The sequence below is a fragment of the Schistocerca piceifrons genome, chromosome 2 (assembly GCF_021461385.2).
Source record: "Schistocerca piceifrons isolate TAMUIC-IGC-003096 chromosome 2, iqSchPice1.1, whole genome shotgun sequence".
NCBI classification, from domain to species: domain Eukaryota; kingdom Metazoa; phylum Arthropoda; class Insecta; order Orthoptera; family Acrididae; genus Schistocerca; species Schistocerca piceifrons.
This window is the reverse complement of record NC_060139.1, coordinates 662923308-662942733: the sequence shown is the minus strand read 5'-3', so window position 1 is coordinate 662942733 and position 19426 is coordinate 662923308. Positions and strand designations below refer to the sequence as shown.

The following is a 19426-nucleotide window of genomic DNA, read 5'->3' as shown; positions in this document are numbered from 1 at the left end:
TCTTCTTCTTCTCCTCCAGTGTCTCCACCTTCTACTTTCATAAATAAACTGTTTTCCTTGGGTTCGTCTCCTTCGTCTTGGCCTGTCTTCGATTCGAATAGCTTTCCAATGACTCCACTTTCTGCTTTCATATATGCATTGTTTTCATTGGGTTCATCTATGTCTGTCTTCTCTCGGAATAGCTGTCTCAGTCCCTGTAACGTTTGAGATATATGTCTAAATGCTCTTTTCAATACATAGTCAGCCCCGACGTGCCTATTTGGCAACAACACCCGGTTATTGCAGATATTTCGTAGAGATTCCGACAGCTCACTTTTAAAACTGATCTTTCGTGCGGTGGAATTGGAAGACATGTTGACAACCGCAATGCTCAGTCAACGTCTCCATTTATACCACAGGACGGAACTGTTTACTTGCAGTTGGTGATATCATATACAGAGAGGGCCTCTAATTATCAAAATTCAAACCGTGGCATTAACACCGACCTTTTAAAGAAACGGAATTACACGCAATTTCATTTCCATTTTAAAAAAATGGAACTAGTCGAAATTTCAATTATACAGAGTGTTTGAAAACAAAAGACCGGAATTTGATTCACACAGGCCGTAAAGCGAAACGGGTTTCAGTAAAACAGCCTCTTTAAAAAATAAAATGACTCGGAATTTCATTCACAAAGACCATTTAAAAAACTGTAGGAGTTAAAATTTCATTAACACATAGCGTTCAGGAAACGAAACGGGTCAGAAGTTCATTCCAGAACGTTCATGACACGAAGCAGGTTGGAATTTTATTCACACAGACCGTTTAAAAAATGGAAAGGGTCGCAATTTCAGTAACAAAAAATCCACTGCTAAGATACTTACGACAAGATAAATCCACGCAGAAGTGCAACTGCAACAAGTTTCAGAACTAAAAGTTAGTAGGCCTATCATTCACTGCAGCGCTGTGGTTCAGAAAACAGTTGTGAAATATACACGTAATTTACATATAACATACAGAATATCTAATATGAGTACTACACTGTTCTGGTATAGCTGAAATTACTGTAACAGGAGTCTTATTTCAGTTGACCATGTAATATAGGGTACCCAACATAAATATGAAATACTTTATAGACTGTGTAACTTAACAGTTAGTTTCCTAATTACGGTATTCATGTTAATTATTCTTTGTTACTAAACGGTGTGCTTGTTAATTATTCCTGGTTATCAAGCTATTATTTGTTCAGATAAATTTGAAGGCTTTAATATAAGAAACTGAGAGTAAAGTATCTAAATATCCTTTTTCGAATCATTAAATGAACTTTACTGCTTTCCACATCCTTACACAACAGTACCTATTTGAGATACAGTCTGATCCCATCCTGCTAGGTGGCGCAGTGGAATTACCAATTAGAAGCACTTAGGAGGGCATCTTCATCCTCGTCCTTTGCCTCACAATCAAGAGAGAGCTTCTGAAAAACTTGGTAGGATTTAGGGGATCGTAACTAATTTAATTTCCTCGAAAAAAAGCATATTTGTCCCATCAGCTGTAAAAGTGTAAGTTCGCTCTCTACCGGTTTCGAACATTACAATTATCTTCACAGAAGAAAAACAATGTACATCAGTGGATCAAACATACACTGACGTTCACTGTTTTTCTCCTGTGAAGATCACTGTAACAATTAAAACTGGTAGAGAATAAACATACAATTGTACAGCTCATGGTACAAATATGCTTTTTTTTCAAATTAGCTGACAGCTGTAGACAGTCACCTACGAAAATGTCAAACCTAATTTCTTTTCTGAGACGAACTATTAGACAAAAGTATATAGGACAAGCGATTCTATATTTACCAGGAAGTTCATCTATCAGGTCGATGACGTTTTCGACATTTACATGATCTGATAATAGAGTCAAGTTCGTTCTCACATTGAATGGTACGAAAATTATGGAACCAGTTTTATTCCTTTAATGCACCATGCATGTAAATTACATTCAGCCTTAGGTATCAGTTGCATGAAATTGGTGATGTGCGTGCTACAGTTTTAAATATCTTAAGAAAAGAATGAAGCCGACAGCCTATGGTCATTTAGACGATACACTGAGGCTGTCGAATGCTACAAGGAGAAATCAATATGTGTCAATTTGAATGTGTAACATTAGATCTCACTGCAGTCTTACAGAAACGTACGTACCACTACATCTCGACGTAAATCATTTACGTCACTCATAAACACCGTTGTAAAAGATTAATCTCTAGATTTTGTATTGTTCTGAAATTAGCGCGACATAAATGTAGCTTCCGATGTTAGCACCATATATGTATCTTCCCTCCTATGCTTTCCGAGGAAGTAGGTGGCATATTACGGACATATGCTCGTCCTGGTGAAGCTAGTTGCTAGTTTAATGCTGCTGAGATGACCACTTTTCAGAGTTTCGTTATTTCAATAAAATATTATAGCCTGCAGCGGTACGTTGGAGGTATTCCCTGAGTGCTGACTCGAGAAATTTGTTGAAACTGTGCTGGGAGCTAAGATCGAAATACAAGTCAGAAATTATCTTCCAGAATCACAATAGAGTCGCTTTGTATGTTTTCAGCGGGCTGCATTATTTGTTTTGTCAACGAAACATGCATCCATTTCATAATCTATGTTCCCGACATAAATTCTTTTTCTACTAATCAAATCGACGCTTACCTTTTACTATTTTTGCAATCTCTTCTTGTACTGCGGCACTCACACCCGTAGTGTTAAATCACTTTCATTAGTTTCTCTGGTGAAACGACAACTTCTTCAACAAAACGCCTCTAGTCATCAGTACTTTTCGAATCTCAAAATTAATATCAAATTGTGTTTATTACCCACTATAATCAGTGCTTTTAGCAATTATTTCTTTTTTCCATACAGTCTAATCCATGATCAGTGGTAAAACTATGGGTAAATCGTGCTCGTTCATCAGTAATACATATTTATGTAAACAGATGTGCGTTGGCTTCCACGCCCAGGAAACGTTGCCGTGAATTCTTTTGATTGTTGATGACGCCATGCTGTTACATGAGCTACCACCTGCCTTGAGGAACGATACTTGCAGCAATACAAAGCTTTGTTTCATTTCAGTCATACAGTCGAATTTTATGGAGACTGTCTCTGGCAGCGCAAATCTTATGTGCAACATTAGAACACACCTCTAATCCACACATATTAAAATGTGGCACGTGGTCACATGAACAGGAATTCATTATAACTACCTCGTATTTCTCCTCTAGATGGGGAAGAATAAGTCTTAACTCTGTCCACTGTCGCGCTGTTGGTTGCGAACGCTTCAGCGTGTAGATAGAAGAACTTAATCCGCAAAATCGGTACATGTGAAACACCATGTACTCCTTTGTTGTTAAAATTTGCTGCGTATACAGTCACTAGGAGCACCGAAAATTTTTAGTAAGATATCCAGCTTCCACTTTTGTTGAATTTGCAATAAATCGAACATGATTTGGTGAAATTAAGTTATGGCTTGGATCAAATAAATTAACAAATGTCTTCATGGATAAGGAATAAATTGCATTATGGAGTCGTCATTGTAGCATATCTTAATTAGCGTGGTTTAATAATTGTATGTGTATTGTCCACTGCTCTTAATAAGAATAAGTGTTGTATTTGTACATAAGTATACACATTTAACAGCTTATGATTTTATAATAATAAAATATATCAAAATTGAAGAAATACAGTAACATTCAGCAATTTTCATCCTTGAATAGAGAGAACTATGCACCCTGATATATTTTGTCTTCACATTTAACGACAGCAGACAAAAATTTTTGTTTGACATTACACAGCTAATAGCAGATAGAGACCATTGCTAGTGGATGATATGCACGAATTATTTGATGAAAATGTCGCTAAGAAGTAATTGTATTTCAATAATGGCAACATTTTACCGGGTTGAATATTGATTGTGAAGATCAAACTGATTCGCAGAGATGGATAAAGGATTGTTACTGCAGCTATCCCGGATGGGCCTACTAATGGAGCAAATACTTAACTTTCATCACGTCGTCAAAACGTGCAGTGATATTCCTTACTTGTTTTCGAAAATAATTGGAAATATCACTGAATTAGTTTTCTTTTGCAGTGACTGTGTGACTGAGTAAGTGCCAGTCTACAAAATCAAAGGTTCGACATTTCTATTCCTGTGTGTATTACGATTTTCTTCCGTCACCAGTCGCTGTATTCACACCTCGTAATGAGAAATGTCAAGTTGTGCCGATATCCAAAGTCTATATTAATTAAACGATACCTTCATCTAACTGGCGGAATAAGTCAGATCAAAAGTCAGAGGGAGACAACACAAACATGACAGGTAAAACACTGTGATCTTCAAACAAACCTTACAAATCTTCGGGCTGAGTGCAGCTTTACCTCTGACCTTACCATTTTTCTATCTCAATTTTGTTTTCAGTCATCCTGTAACATATTGTCAAATTAGCCAAAATTTAACATCTCACACAAACACACACACACACACACACACACACACATCGGCGCATTACGTCCACAATACACAGAAACTATTACAAAAATTTAACTTCAGTTGTAAGATGCTCCCACCAAATACTTTAGTTTTCTCTCTGAGGATAATGACAATTACATGTGATCATACGTATGTTTTACAGTAATAGTAAAACTGCAGCCTGCACTAAAGAAACCTATATCGCTGGGCGGCAAGCACAGTAAGAAAACAGAAGACTTGTAACAGAGGAAAACTTGATTTTGTGACATCAGGACGTAGACGGCACAGCTTCTCTTACCTCGTACACAAGTGCCTCAAACAGGTTGAAAATATGCAGAATTGTAAATTACAAAAACGAAATCATGTTTGCATACTTCTATCATCGTTACTTCATCGCAGCGAATGTTCCACCTGCCAAGTCCGGAAAGGAGTATGAGTTCGAACTGATTTACTCACATACGCATACTTTTCCGTCTATTATATAAAATGCTAAGAATTCTTACATGTTTTTGAAACAATATTCATCGGCACAAGAGCAGTTAGTCTAAAATTTTTCATGCTTTCATCCGTTAAACTGTGTGTTACGGATCCAAAAGCAAGGTGGAAAGGATCAAAGGCTTACTTCACTCGCCTACAAAATCACTTCCTGTTTCCTTTTTGTCCCATATTTATGACGAGCAGCTCATACTAAGAACGCAGTGAATACTGTCTTCATACATGCGGCGGCTACAAAATAGACAAACATTCAAATATCTATACATATTATCACATATTCTTTGTGACACAAATATACACAGGGTAGCTGTGTTCACCATATGCAGTATACCACATGAAGAGAAGAATTTATATTTGAGAACTGTTGAAGGATTCGTAATTGAGAACAATGTTTGTGAAAACCTCATGTAGTAATTACACAATACTCCGAGAGAAAGCCTGTTGTAAAAAGACATCACGAATACGATCATGTTTTCGTGAAGCACAATGCTGGTCCGTTTGGCTCCTGATCCGAAAGTTGCACATAATTACGTAATAGCATTGGCTCGCTGTTACAAAAGTCGTCCCTCCACTCGCAGTAGCTTGCAGGGACGTAGATGAGTACACCAACTTGCCATTGCAAACTGTCACATACTTCGAACTTTAAAAGCCGCCTATAATACAAGTGATCACAAAGCTCCTTTACTGTCAAAAATAGGTGTCAGGTACTTCATGTAGGATAACGAATACGGATTTTGATAGGTCTTACCGAGAGCTTCGCCGGCATGCTCCGGGTCATTGAATGCCTTCACAAACTCTGCGCCGTACTTTTCAGAGGTCAGAACGAAGCCACTCATAGCACTGAACATAAATGATAGGACTAGACAGCCGTCCATCTCCTTCTGCAGCTCCTCGAAGGTGTAGACCTCAGCTTCCTGTTCCAGTCCCAGACCCTGCAGCAGGCCCACCAGCGTGCTGTGGTACTCGCGCAGCAGGTCCTCCATGTGGTGCCGATGGACATCTTCGCTGGCGTTCGCGTACAGGAAGTACTGTAGATCCGAGGCTGGACTTGTCACTGATGATATCTGCAACATCACCATCAACTCGTTTATCGTACACATGCCAAACGGTAATGATATATCACCAATTCACTTCCTTTTTTAAAGGGATCAAACAGAAGATGATTTGATTTGTGCACGGCCGTTTAGGCTTGTACTAGTGTGTGTAAATTCTTTGTGGAAGTCCGATGGAGAACACCTAAGGGCATAATGCCCCAGCTGTCAAGCTGGAAGGTGGCATCATGATTAATCGCAGTGACACCATGCTCGATATTTTAAAGGATGGAACTCCTCTGTATACAACATCTGTTTCACGCATCTTAATGTTCATGACGTCATATCTTATTAACTTTGTGTCGTAAGAGGACTTAGCTTTGGTGATACACTTAGTGGTTTATATCGACACTGTCTGCAAAATCTGATGTGAATAGAGTTAGTAGAAAAGAAGTACTAAATTAAAAAGTGACGACTGATTCTGAAATTTTATTGCATGAGCAGCGGAAATATACGTAGTAAGAGATGAACTTCTTTCCTTTTATTATGTTGTTTGCGCTGCAAGCAGGAAAATGTTTCTAAACAGATTAAAATTACGTGTAATGTTTCTTGGAAATCTCTAAGTGCCCTCATTCTAAAATACCAGATAAATATAGTCTCAGGAATTCGGGCGCCAGGAGTTAACATTGTCTTCACAGTTTCACCGTCCTCCTACTTAGCCGAGTGGCAGTCGGCTCTCGACCGTGTTGTGAAGCGGACGTTCGCAGGGCTCTGTGCGGCGCTTCACAAGCGGGCTGTTGATTGCTCGCGCGGGTAGTGCTACTGCACTGCAAACAAGTCACCTCGAACGACGATGGCGCTTCCTTACAGAAAGGTTCAAATGCTTCAAATGACTCTAAGCATTATGGGACTTAACATGTGAGGTCATCGGTCAACTAGACTTAGAACTAGCTAAACCTAACTAACTAAAGGACATCACACACATCCATGCCCGAGGCAGGATTCGAACCTGCGACCGTAGCAGCAGCGCGGTTCCGGACTGAAGAGCCTAGAACCGCTCGGCCACAGCGGCCAGCTCATAGAAAGGGCACGATTAAAGTAACGTTCGACGCCCAGTACGCACGAAGTAGAGCGTTTCCTGCGTGAAGTAATGCACGTCGAACCACAGGATCTTATCGGTATACATCTTTCGATCGTCTCCAGCACAGTTTACATGAAACTTGTCGATGAAGCAGCGTGCGAACGACTTCTTCGCCGTTCCACTGATGGATATCGTTTACACCACTCGGACGACTACGTAGGTGTAATGAATGTCGACCATGCAGGACGCGGAATTCGGAACATACGAGTCTTCGAGCTGCCGTTTGAAGTTCCGACCACGCTTGTCGTGAACGCGCTGCGGCCTTACGGGGAAGTATTAAGTCACGTGGAAGAAAAGTGGCATACGTTCGAGACGTATCCTGTACTGAATGGATTGCGTCAGCTGCGATTTGAACTGCGTAAACACATCTCATCGTACGTGACAGTTGGTGGCTGTCGAGCGATCGTCATTTATGACGGTCAACCGCTGACTTGTTCAGGGTGCGGGCAGGAAGGACAAGTACGCTCTGAATGCCAGCAGCGACGCCTCGTCCAGATACCACGTGTAGACACGACGCCTCCATCGCAACCGACAGTGCTGGCTATTACATACGTTGAGGCAGCGAGGAACGTGTCGAACGCGGACGTTGTTCCGTTCCAGTTGCCGACCCCCGGGGGCCCGGCTTCCGCGCCCACGACGACGCAGCCTCCATCGGAACAGTCGCCGTGCTCGACAGCAGCGACCACGTCTGCACCCCAGCCGTGTGAGGAAGGAGAGCATCAGCAAATCGATTCACGCTCGAACACGTGGATGCGGGAGGTGCCTACTGTTTGTCGTGAACCACAGGACGCGGGCACGCGTTCCCGCAAACAAAAGTAGCCCAAGCGACGAAAGAAGAGGAGGCTGTCTGCAGGAAATGATTCTCGAGATGGTGACACGTTGCAGGAGGATGAGGAAAATCCATCTGCGGCCGGGGCTGTGGACCTCACATTAACGGTTCCTCGTTCGCTGCTGGCAACGTCCGCCCGAGGACAAAGCCAATTTGACCACACTCAGCTCACCGACGACCCCCTGGCGATATTGCGGCTAAGACATCGTAAGAACGTCATGTGTAGCCTTACGTACCACATCTCCAGTTTGGTGATTGGGCGTCAGAGATGGAATGAACGAATGACACCAGACTCGAGTGACAACCAGATGCTCGCCGCCGGCCTATCGTCGGACGGACATCTTGTCTCAGCCGATCAATAATATACACGGTGCGGATGACAGGGAAGTTCCGACGGACGATGGGGCGCATACTGGCCTAAACGACTGCCGAATACGTCACCATACTATCAAATGACCCAGGTGTATCGGATAGGTACAGTCAATGTCAACGACATTAGCTCCACGATCAAAATTCAGTTGTTGAAGGACATTATTCGAGCGGCGGTCATTGATATCGTGTTTCTTCAAGAGATATGGCCTGATCTGCGCCTACATGTTTATGGATACGCGTCTTACGTCAACCCAACTTCCGACGGCTGTGGTGGTATGGCCGTACTACTACGCGATGGCATCAAACCAATGGGTATTCAGTTTTTGCCATCAGCGAGAGCCAGTGCGCTCACCATCGGCGCAGTCCGCCTTGTGAATCTGTATGCCCCGTCTGGTGCTGCGAAGCGTCGAGAGTGAACAGTCTATTACTCCACTGACGTAGCTCCATTCTTTCAAGGCGCTACAAAGCACCTGGTGGTGGGTGGGGGACTTTAAGAGCGTCTTACGCCCTGAGGATCAGATCCCTCACCATGTCCCATGTCCAACCCTTCATGGTCAGAGATCTCGCTTTGCATGATACATGGACGCTAATCCACGGTGACCGTCGCGGATATACACACTTCACCCGCCACTCGGCCAGCAGGTTGGACAGGATTTATGTCTCCCGCGGTCTTCGGGCAGCAACTGTCGGTGCTTAGCTGTGGTCCACTGCATTCACTGACCATCAGGCCTTCATCTGCACCGTGACTCTGCCACGACAATAGACGAGCCGTAGTAGAGGACTTGGACTCTTAACGTTAACATTCTCCGGGACTTGCCGATTAGCCGCCACTGGCTCAAATGTGAGCGACGGCGTCATACCTATGATTCCACTACCCGATGGTGGACATACTGCGCCAAACCAGCTCCTCGCCGCACGCTCATGGCGTATGAACGAGACAGGGCGCTTTGGTTCCGATCCACCTCTGAGTTTTACTACACGGTCTTGGGGGAACTAGCGTCGCAACAACCTTCGCCAGAGCGCCAAATGGACATCCATCGGACACAGGCGCGGCTTCTGAAGATCACGGCTGACAGATTGGACGTCCCGCGGGTTCGATCAAGACTGCAAGATTCCATCCCAGAGGAACGTGCCTCTCTTTATCACATCGTCAGAGAACGGAGACACCATAAGAGACGACTCATCACGGCAGTTATTTCTGCGGAATGGCAGCGCGCAGAGACACACAACGACATCTTCCACGCCCTCACAAATTACTACCGCTCTCTCTATCTAGCAGAGCAACGGCGTGGCAGCGACACTGAGGACGTCCTGCACAACGCGGCGCTACGCTATGTGGGAAGAAATGCGCATGGCCCTCTCGCGGGACGCAAGAAACAAATCACCCGGACCTGATGGTCTTCCGCTTGAATTTTTAATACCTTTTCTGACCTGATGGGGGAAGTTTGGCGGCAGATGTGCTGCGAACTCTGGACCTGGACTTCCGCCCCACCACCCTCCCGAATTTTTGGAGGGCATGATTATCCCTGTGTCAAAACCAAACGGGGGCTGCAGAACGCAAAACTTCCGGCCGTTGACGTTATGGAATTCTGCTTACAAGTTGCTAGCCCGCATTCTTCGTGCTCGTCTCGTCGCTATTGTCAAAGATGCCATTCATGCCGACCAAACATGTCTGGGAGGTGGCAGTAACATACACACGGCGTTAAGCTCTTATAGAGATGTGGTGGCTCTCATGTCGGCATGCCGCTTAGAAGGCGACCTCGAGGCGTTTGACCTAGACCACGCATCTGACCGAGTTCATTTCTTGCAGGCTGTTTTAGAGAAGATGGGACTGTCCCCAGTATCGGCAGGTGTGGTCCTCCGTCTCACCCACGGAGCCCCTCCCACAGTTTTCTCAATGGCTACCGACAAGGATGTCCCCTGTCAGCCTTTCTCTTTTCCATCACCATCGAGCCTGCACTTCATGGTCTACGACAGCGTTTGGAGGGCATTCCCCTCCGCGATGTGCATTTTAAATGTTGTGCTTATGCGGACGATTTAGTATTCTTGACGAGGTCGGCAGAAGATACGTGTACGGCGATCGCGTGGCTTCAGCAATACGGAGAGGTGATCGCATCAATCTGCGAAAGTTGCACTACATGGATGTGGGCAGAGGACTGCAAATAAGTACGCCAGTGCCCATTTCCAAAGTCCCTGCGATGAAGTGTTTGGGAGTGACCTTCCATGGGAACATGCAGCATACAGCAGCATGCACGTATCGCAGACTACTTAATGTGATCTGCACTCCGTAACTTTCGAACAATTGACTTGATCATACGGGTACATTTTATCTAAGTCAACTTGGCTCCGAAACTTAATCATTACACACACGTTCTTCCGATGGACGCTACGGTAGCTGCTAAGTTCCAGGCGGCCTTTGGTGATTTCGTCTGCGAGGATAGGGTGTTCAAGAACCGTTACGAGACGCTAACGTTGCCCACACACGCAGGCAGCATTGCAATGATAAACGTGCACAACAGGGCGCGCGGTCTCTTCCTGCGGACGATACATCGCCTACGTACTTCGGACAGGGACAGCCTCCCTGGTACACTGATTCAGGAGCTGGTGCCTCAATCCCTCTGTCCGCCGTTTCCTGTTGGACACATCACGCCAGCACTGTGTCACATTCGCACATATATGGTCGACATGAATTATCTGTTGGATGTCTTACCAAACACGCGGGATCCTAGAATCAAGGACTCGTAACGCTGCTTTCAACGGACGCTGCCCATATCCGGCAGCTGACAGGAGGCGGGTGTGGAGTAACATACTCTTGCCTTTCCTTCCCATCTCGTTCAGATTGCTGTGGTGTGTGATAAAGACTGAAAAATTCCCCACCCGACAACGTTTGCACATGATACATCTTGCCGAGGATCCTCTTTGCCCCAGATGCGCCGCTGTCGACACCGACAAGCACCGTTTCGTTTGTGGTACGGCTGCCGACTGCTGGCTCCTCACACGGCGCATGTTGGCACTGCTGCTGCGACGGCCGCCTCAGTCCGTAGAGCCCACCGAACTCATCCATCGCGACGTCACTTAATGAGAGCTTTGCAGGGTTGTTAGATTACTGCCATTATTTAACGAGGAACTACACGATTTTACGGCGCAAAGCGTCGTATGTTACGCTCTTTGCGAATTGCTTGGGGTCGTTGTTTACGCGCCGTCTAGACCACTGGGGTGTACCGGGTGTGAGATGAGATTGAGATATCGCACATGATGGACTGATGAGAGACATCAGATCTTCCTTGTCGGTTTGAAAATCGTCTTTACGCCATGTTTGCACAATAGTAGGACGAATACGTGAACCGCAGCACCTCAGACGCGAAATTCAACATCTGGAGAGTGTTCTGAGGAGCAATGGGTACCCCACAAAGTATATTAGAAGGGTAACAGAGCCAAACACTCGGCAAAGTAAGGAATCAGAAAAAGAAAAGTCGGGTACGGCCTCTCTGCTGAACATTCCCAGAGTGACGGACAGAATCGGCCGTAAAGACGATTTTCAAACCGACGAGGAAGATCAAGGAGTGTCTTAGATCGGCAAAGGAGAAAAGGGACCCACTTGCAATATCGGGAATATACCGTATACCATGCACATGCTGAAAAGTTTATGTCTGAATGACTGGACGATCAATCAACACCAGGATCAAAGAACATACGCGACATTAGTGGTTGGGGCAGGTGGGGAAATCGGCCGTGGCATAGCACGCACTGAGTGAGACCGACAACGTAATAAAATTCGCCGACATGGAAGTTCTGGCTGCAGAGAAGCACTATCACACGCGCTTGTTCAGAGAAGCTGTAGAAACACAAAAACACGCGAACAGCTTCAATAAGAAAGAGGAAAGCCTTAAGGTAAACGGATCCTGGCTTCCCGTACTGCAGCGAACGACCGTCACAGGTAGCAAGAGGAGAACCGCACCGGAAATGACCGCGGAGAAGCCCTCGGATGTTGGCGCGCCAGGTACATACAGTCTGCGGCCGCGAGCTCGGCTCCAGTTCACCACCGGTAATGGAGGGTGAAGCTTTGACGATGCCAGCCATTCGTGCTGGCGAAACGTCAGTAAAATCATTAGATGAACGTCGGCCGAAGAACCCGAGACAGAAGTCAATAAGCAGTTTGTGTGGTTTGCCAGGTTCTATGTGTGAGCTCACGAACTGTGACAGATCTGTTTATGACGGAAGTTAGTGTCAGCCTGAGCGCTCGTGCTCTAGGGATAGCGTCTTTGACAAATAATCGAAACCCGCCTCAGCTTAAATTTTGCTTAATAATCGACACTGGTGGCCGAAGACTTCCGCCGACGGCTTTGTCATAGAGGGCAGAGGAGTGGACAGAGGTTCAGGGCACTCTCTCATCCTAGGGATGGGAAACTGCCCCTAAAGGTGGAAGAATCACAAATTATCAATGGCATGAGGATGCAGAAGGCAATGGAAATCACTGCATTGAAGACACATAACGTGTATCCACAGGACATGTGGCCTGAAATTGAAGTAGTGTCATGATGATCTCTCCATGGGCAAAAGTTTCCATAAAATATCCCATATCCGGGATGGGACTGCCAAAGCGAAAGTGACCATGAGAAAAAGATTGAGCAACCAACGAAAGGATAACGGTCAACGAATCGGGACGTCAAATGTCAGAAACTTGAACATGGCAGGGAAGTAAGAGAATCTGAAAAGGGAAATGCAAGGGCTAAATCTAGACTGATTATGGATCAGCGAAGAGAAATGGAAGGAAGACAAGGATTTCTGGTCAGATGAGTACAGTGTAAAATCAACGCCTACAGAAAATGGCATAGCGGGAGTAGGATTCGTTATAAACAGGAAGGTAGGGCAGAATGTTACTGTGAATAGACAGCGATAAGGTAGTTCTCATCAGAATCGACAGCAAACCGATACCGAAAATTATAGTTCTGGTATACATGCCGACGTCGCAGGCTGAAGATAAAGAGATAGAGAAAGTATATGAGGATCTGAAAGGGTAATACAGTGCGTGAAGCCAGATGGAAATCTAATAGTCATGGGGGACTTGAGGACAGCTGTAGGGAAAGGACCAGAAGAAAAGGTTGCAGGAGAATACGGGTTTGGGACAAGGAATGAGAGAAGTGAAAGACTAATTGAGTTCTGTAATAAGTTTCGGCTAGTAACAGCGAATACTCTGTTCAAGAATAACAGGAGGAAGAGGTATACTTGACAAAGGCCGGGTGATAGAGAAAATTTCAGTTTGATTACGTCATGGTCGGACAGAGATTCTGAAATCAGATATTGGTTTGTAAGGCGTACCCAGGAGTAGATATAGACTCAGATCACAGTGTAGTAGTGACGAAGAGTAGGCTGAAGTTTAAGAGATTAGTAAGGATGAGTATACAAAAAAAAGTTGAATACGGAAGTACTAAGGAATGACGAGGTACGCTTGAAGTTCTCTAAGGCTATAGATACACCAGTGCCGAATAGCTCATTAGACAGTACAGTTGAAGAGCAATACACGTCTCTAAAAAGGGCCACCGCAGAAGTTGGAAAGAAAAACATAAGTACAAAGAAGGTAACTGCTAGGAAACCATGGGTAACAGAAGAAATACGTCAGTTGATCGATGAACGGAGGAAGTACAAAAATATTGTGGGAAACTCAGGAATAAGAAATACAAGCCGCTGAAGAATGAAATAAATAGGGAGAGCAGGAAAGCTAAGGTGAAATGGCTGCATGAAAAATGCGAAGAAATCGGAAAAGAAATGAATGACGGAAGGACTGAATCAGCATATAGGAAAGTCACAATAACCTCCTGCGAAATTAAAAGCAAGGGTTGTGACATTAAGAGTGCAACGGGAATTGCACTGTTAAATGCAGAGGAGAGAGCAGACTGGTGGGAAGAGTACACTGAAGGCCTCTACGAGGGAGAAGATTTATCTGATGTGACAGAAAAAGAAACAGGATATGATTCGGAAGAGATAGGGGTTCCGGTATTAGAATCAGAATTTAAAAGAGCTTTGGAAGACCTAAATTCAAATAACGCAAAGTGGATAGATAACATTAGACCAGAATTCCTAAAATCATTGGAGGAAGTGAAACGAAACGACTCTTCACGTTGGTGTGTAGAATTTATGAGTCTGGTGATATGCCGTCTGACTTTCGGAAAAATGTCATCCACACAATTCCGAAGACTGCAAAATCTGACAAGCGTGAGAAGCATTGCACAATCAGCTTAACAGGTCATGCATCCAAGTTGCTGACAACAACAGTATACAGAAGAATGGAAAAGAAAATTGGGGGGGGGGGGGAGGGGGGGGTATTAGATGGGGATCACTTTGGCTTTAGGAAAGGTTGACGTTGGGTTGATAATTTGAGCAAGACTAGCACATCATAGGATTTGTCGTCCGGGAAAAAGCGTTCGATAATGTAAAATAGTCCAAGATGTTCGAAATTCCAAGGGTAAGCTATAGGGAGAGACGGGTAATACACAATATGAACAAGAGGCAAGAGGGAATAATAAGAGTGGACGACCAAGAACTAAGCGCTCGGATTAAACAGGGCGTAAGTCACGGATGTAGTCTTTCGGCCCTACTCTTCAATATGTACACTGAAAAAGCAGTGATGGAAATAAAACAAAGGTTCCGGAGTGGAATAAAATTCAGGATGAAAGGATATCAATAATACGATTCGCTGATGACATTGCTATCCTGAGTGAAAGTGAAGAAGAATTACATGATCTGCAGTCTAAAGAGTACAGATTATGGACTGACAATAAATTGAAGAAAGACGAAAGTAATGAGAAGTATAAGAAATGAGAACAGCAAGAAACTTAACATCAGGATTGATAGTCACGAAGCAGATGAAGTTAAGGAATTCTACTACCTAGACAGCAAAATAACCAATGACGGACGGAGCAAGGAGGATGTCAAAAGCAGACTAGCACTAGCGAAAAGGGCTTTCCTGGGCAAAATAAGTCCGTTCACTCACGATACTTGACTTTCAGCACAGTAATGCCCGTATTACTTGTCGCGCTCAGGTTGCATTCCGCAGTGCTCTGATCTCTCTCGGGTTTGTTTCTCCGGCAGCGTTAGTTGTACGTTGATAGTGACACACAGCAGTCTAGATAGGTTTACTGATGAAGGGTTGCCCCGTATGTAGCTGGGTCCACTGAATGCTTTGGTATTCTGGTACAACGGATCTACGTATTTTCATATGGTGAACTGTTCCCGCGGTGACGGTAACCACATAAGAGCACAGTGCTTCGTCTGAGAGTTGTTGCATTACTCAGTAACTTGTGTTGTACTTTTGATGACTGCTTATTTTATTATATGTGTACGAGCAACGTCAACTGCCCTGATGTGTGTGCCTGTTACCAGTGGCTACGCTCCCATATCTTAATAAAATCCAGCCTCACTGAAAGCCTATCACGTTCTACATGTAAGGGCACGACGTCTCTCTGTCGTACAGACACTGAATGATACCGTCGTGAGTCTTCAAGCGTCTCGGAAGCTATAAGATACGCTTGAGGCTCACCGGCACAAATGCAACGTGCTTGTATGGAGGTATGGATTAAACGCTTTGAGGATTGTATTGCACTCCATTCATTTCGTTGCATCGTATTATATAAGATATTCTAAACAGTAAAAGCAATTTCACAAGTAGGATACAGTTCAAAAATCAAAGGCTAAGTAGCTTTTTCTAAGAGTGCTTATTGCTCCACGTGAAGGACGTTTGATCGTTTGATGCTCGCCATGGAGTCCTCTCCGGTGTCAAACTTTTCACCTCCGAGCAGCAATTGCGACTTACCTCAATTGTTTGCTGGGTGTATTTCAGTCTCTGTCTTCCTCTACAGTTTTTACCCTCTACAGCTCCCTCTAGTAAAATGAAAGTTATTCCCTAATATCTTCAATATCTTCCCGTAGAAGGTAGGTGACAGCACTAGCTGTGGAGAGATATAAAGCGTGTCGGGGGGACGTGGAAAACAGAGCGGCATTGTCGTAATGTGGAAACAGGAAGTTGCATATTACTTAACTTCTCAAACAATTAAGTTCAGCTTCTTTCGCTCTTCGTACAATCGCTAGTCTTGGTAATAAACAGATCAGCCTCCTAACGTACTTTGCATATTTCCACTCAATAATATCTTATGAAATAGTTTTCTGAGGTAACTCGCCACTTAGACATAAAGTATTGATTGCACAAAAGAGAGGAGTGAGAATAATTAGTGGTGTTCATCCAAGGACGTCATGTAGGCACCTATTCAAGGAGTAAAGTATTTTAACTGCACCATCAGAGTACATAAATTCACTAATGAAATTCGTTATAAATAATCCATCTCAATTAGCGAAGAACAGTTATGTTCATACGTAGAACAGTAGAGGGAAAAATGACCTTTTCTACCCGTTACTGAAGCTGTCAGTTGCTCGAAAGGAGTACATTACTCAGCAACAAAAATCTTTGACATTTGCCCAACAACATAAAGTGTGTGGCAGGTAGCAGATCAGGTTTTAAATCTAGCTTAAAATCATTTCTTTTGGACAACTCCTATTCCATGGACGAGTTTCTGTTTCAGAAGTGGTAAAAAAAATGTACCTCTAAATGTAGTTGCATATGTAGAACTAACATTTTCAGTAAAATTAATATTAGCACTATTCATGTGTGTATATATATCTTGTAATCTGAACTGTTCCACATCATATCGATAAAATTATCGTGAAAATGATCTATGGAACATGATGTAACTAAACTAAACTTGTGTTACGTTCAAAATGGCATGTTCATTGGCTTTCGGGTCAAGAGTGGAGGCATTTCTAAAACGGCTGAATTTGTAACGCGATCGTGTGCCGCCATAGTTAAAGTACAGGGTGTCCGAAAAGTCTTTCCTTGATTACATAAATTGATAACTCAGGCTAGAAGTAAGATACAAATATGAAACTGGTATCTAATTTTTTACAAACTATCAAAGTTTTTTTCACATATCAGAAAACTTCCACTTCCATTGTTGCCCAATGACAGTACACGTCGATATGACTTTGCGGACTGATGACCATAGATGTTAAGTCCCATAGTGCTCAGAGCCATTTAACTTTGCGGTCGAAATGCTGTCACATATTGAGGACGATGATAGTTATCTCAGACGAATTGCCTTTTCCGACGAAGCGACCTTTTTTGTCAGTGGAGTAGTGAATCGCCATAATGTGCTCATTTGGGGTTCACAACCCCCTGGCGACGTCATGGAGTGCACCAGAGGCAGTCCAAAGGTGAATGTTTGGTGTGCGCTATTGCACGATCGAATCATGGGGCCATTCTTCTACGCTGAGGCTACCATCACATCTGCAGTGTATCTGGACATGTTGCAACTGTATGCTGTTTCTCAGCTGCTTCAGTGTCACCCCGATGTCTTGTTTCAGCAAGACGGTGCACCGCCTCATTGGGGTTTGCACGTCCGTGCCTATCTCGATATGACCTTTCCTGGGCGATGGATTGGTCGTGATGGGCCAACGGTTTGGCTTCCACACTCTCCTGACATAACCCCATTAGACGTCTTCTTATGGGGTTTCGTCAAGGACGAGGTCTACCGAACACGTGTGCCAGATCTTGAAACCCTGCGGCAACGGATAACTACAGTCGTTGCATCGATACCTCCAGTGATGTTGGCTAATGTGTGGACGGAAACTGAATATCGCCTAGATGTGCTACGTGTTACCAAGGGTGCTCATGTGGAAGTTTACTGATGTGTGAAAAAAACTTTGATAGTTTGTAAACAATTAGACACCAGTTTCATATTTGTATCTTGCTTCTAGCCTGAGTTATCAATTTATGTAATCAGGGAAAGACTTTTCAGACAGCCTGTATACCGTGCATGGCAAAATGGCGATATCCTAATCCGGTGCTGAGGCAACTGTGCAGTACCACGGACCATAGATGACAGGGGTGAATGACAGCTCCGGAGATGTGTACAGGCGAACAGACGCGCAGCTGTTGAGCAACGACCACCCCGATGAACCAAGGGTCTGTCAACACTGTCTCCTCAACGACTGTTCAGCTCACGTTGGTGGATATGGTCTCTGCAGCAGGATCCTGTTTCATGCACCAATGCTGACTGCGGTTCATCGGCGACGAAGGCCGGAATTTACACGCCTGTGCCGCAACTGGACTTCCTCTAAATGGCGACTACATGAATTGCGCTTTATGCTCTATCGGTGAGATGGCGTTGGCGAGGACGGCTCTGCAACAATCGTCGGAAGGGTCTACGCCGGAGGAGGGAGCGTTATGGTCTGGTAAATGTTTCGTGGCATTCCCTGGGCCACTGACTTGTAACGCCATTGTTACGAACAGCTTCATTTGCATCTTTTCTTGCTTAGGAAATGAAACATGAAAGTTGAAATAACTGCAGCAGTTCAGATCGATAATCGGCTTGACTTCAGAAACAATTAACCAAGAAAGTAATTCTAGTTCCATACATACTCATGAAGAAATAGTTAAAAACTGACAAAAGCTTCACGGAATTTATATATATTGCAGAACGGGCCTTCAACAATGTAAAATTAGAAAGATTTTCAGAAATGGTATAGTCGGGAAGACGCATACAGGCGGACAAATACTTTAGTATATTCAAAATGAGGTTTGTAATAATTAAAGTAAACACACAAGGAATATATGTTATTGGTGGTAAGTATCTCCGCTGTTACTTAGATTATGTCTCAAAGTACTGATAAATAAACATTTAATGAGAAGAGTATGTACATGAAATAAAAATGTGTATAGAATGTCTCGTCTTTTTCACTGAAGAAGGAAAAATTGCGAGAAATATTAAATGAAATGCAATGTTTATTTACCCGTAACCTAGCATTAAGAAAGAACAAAACAAACAGAACAATGATAAAGCATAAAGGAACAGAGAATAACATGGGCTACCCTAATATAACGGACTATCTGTTCATATGTGATTTACGATTACGGGTAACATAGTTCAGCTGGTCTACGTAGCCCTACAGGGAATAAGGAAGGCTAACATGAAAATGTGAGTCTGAATGCCTGCAGTGTTTAAATATAGCAATTTTCTA

At 43.9% G+C, this 19426-nt stretch overlaps 1 protein-coding gene across 1 annotated transcript in view; it reads right to left on the bottom strand.

Annotated features, from left to right (window-relative positions):
- Nucleotides 1-3660: 3660 nt before the first annotated feature.
- The window catches only part of LOC124776477, a 42773-nt gene continuing 27007 nt past the window's right edge, over nucleotides 3661-19426 (bottom strand). The window contains exon 3 of the mRNA XM_047251491.1: nucleotides 3661-6050. Within this exon, the coding sequence (XP_047107447.1) occupies nucleotides 5655-6050 (396 nt within the window). The 3' untranslated portion in view covers nucleotides 3661-5654. The remainder of the gene's footprint in view (nucleotides 6051-19426) is intronic.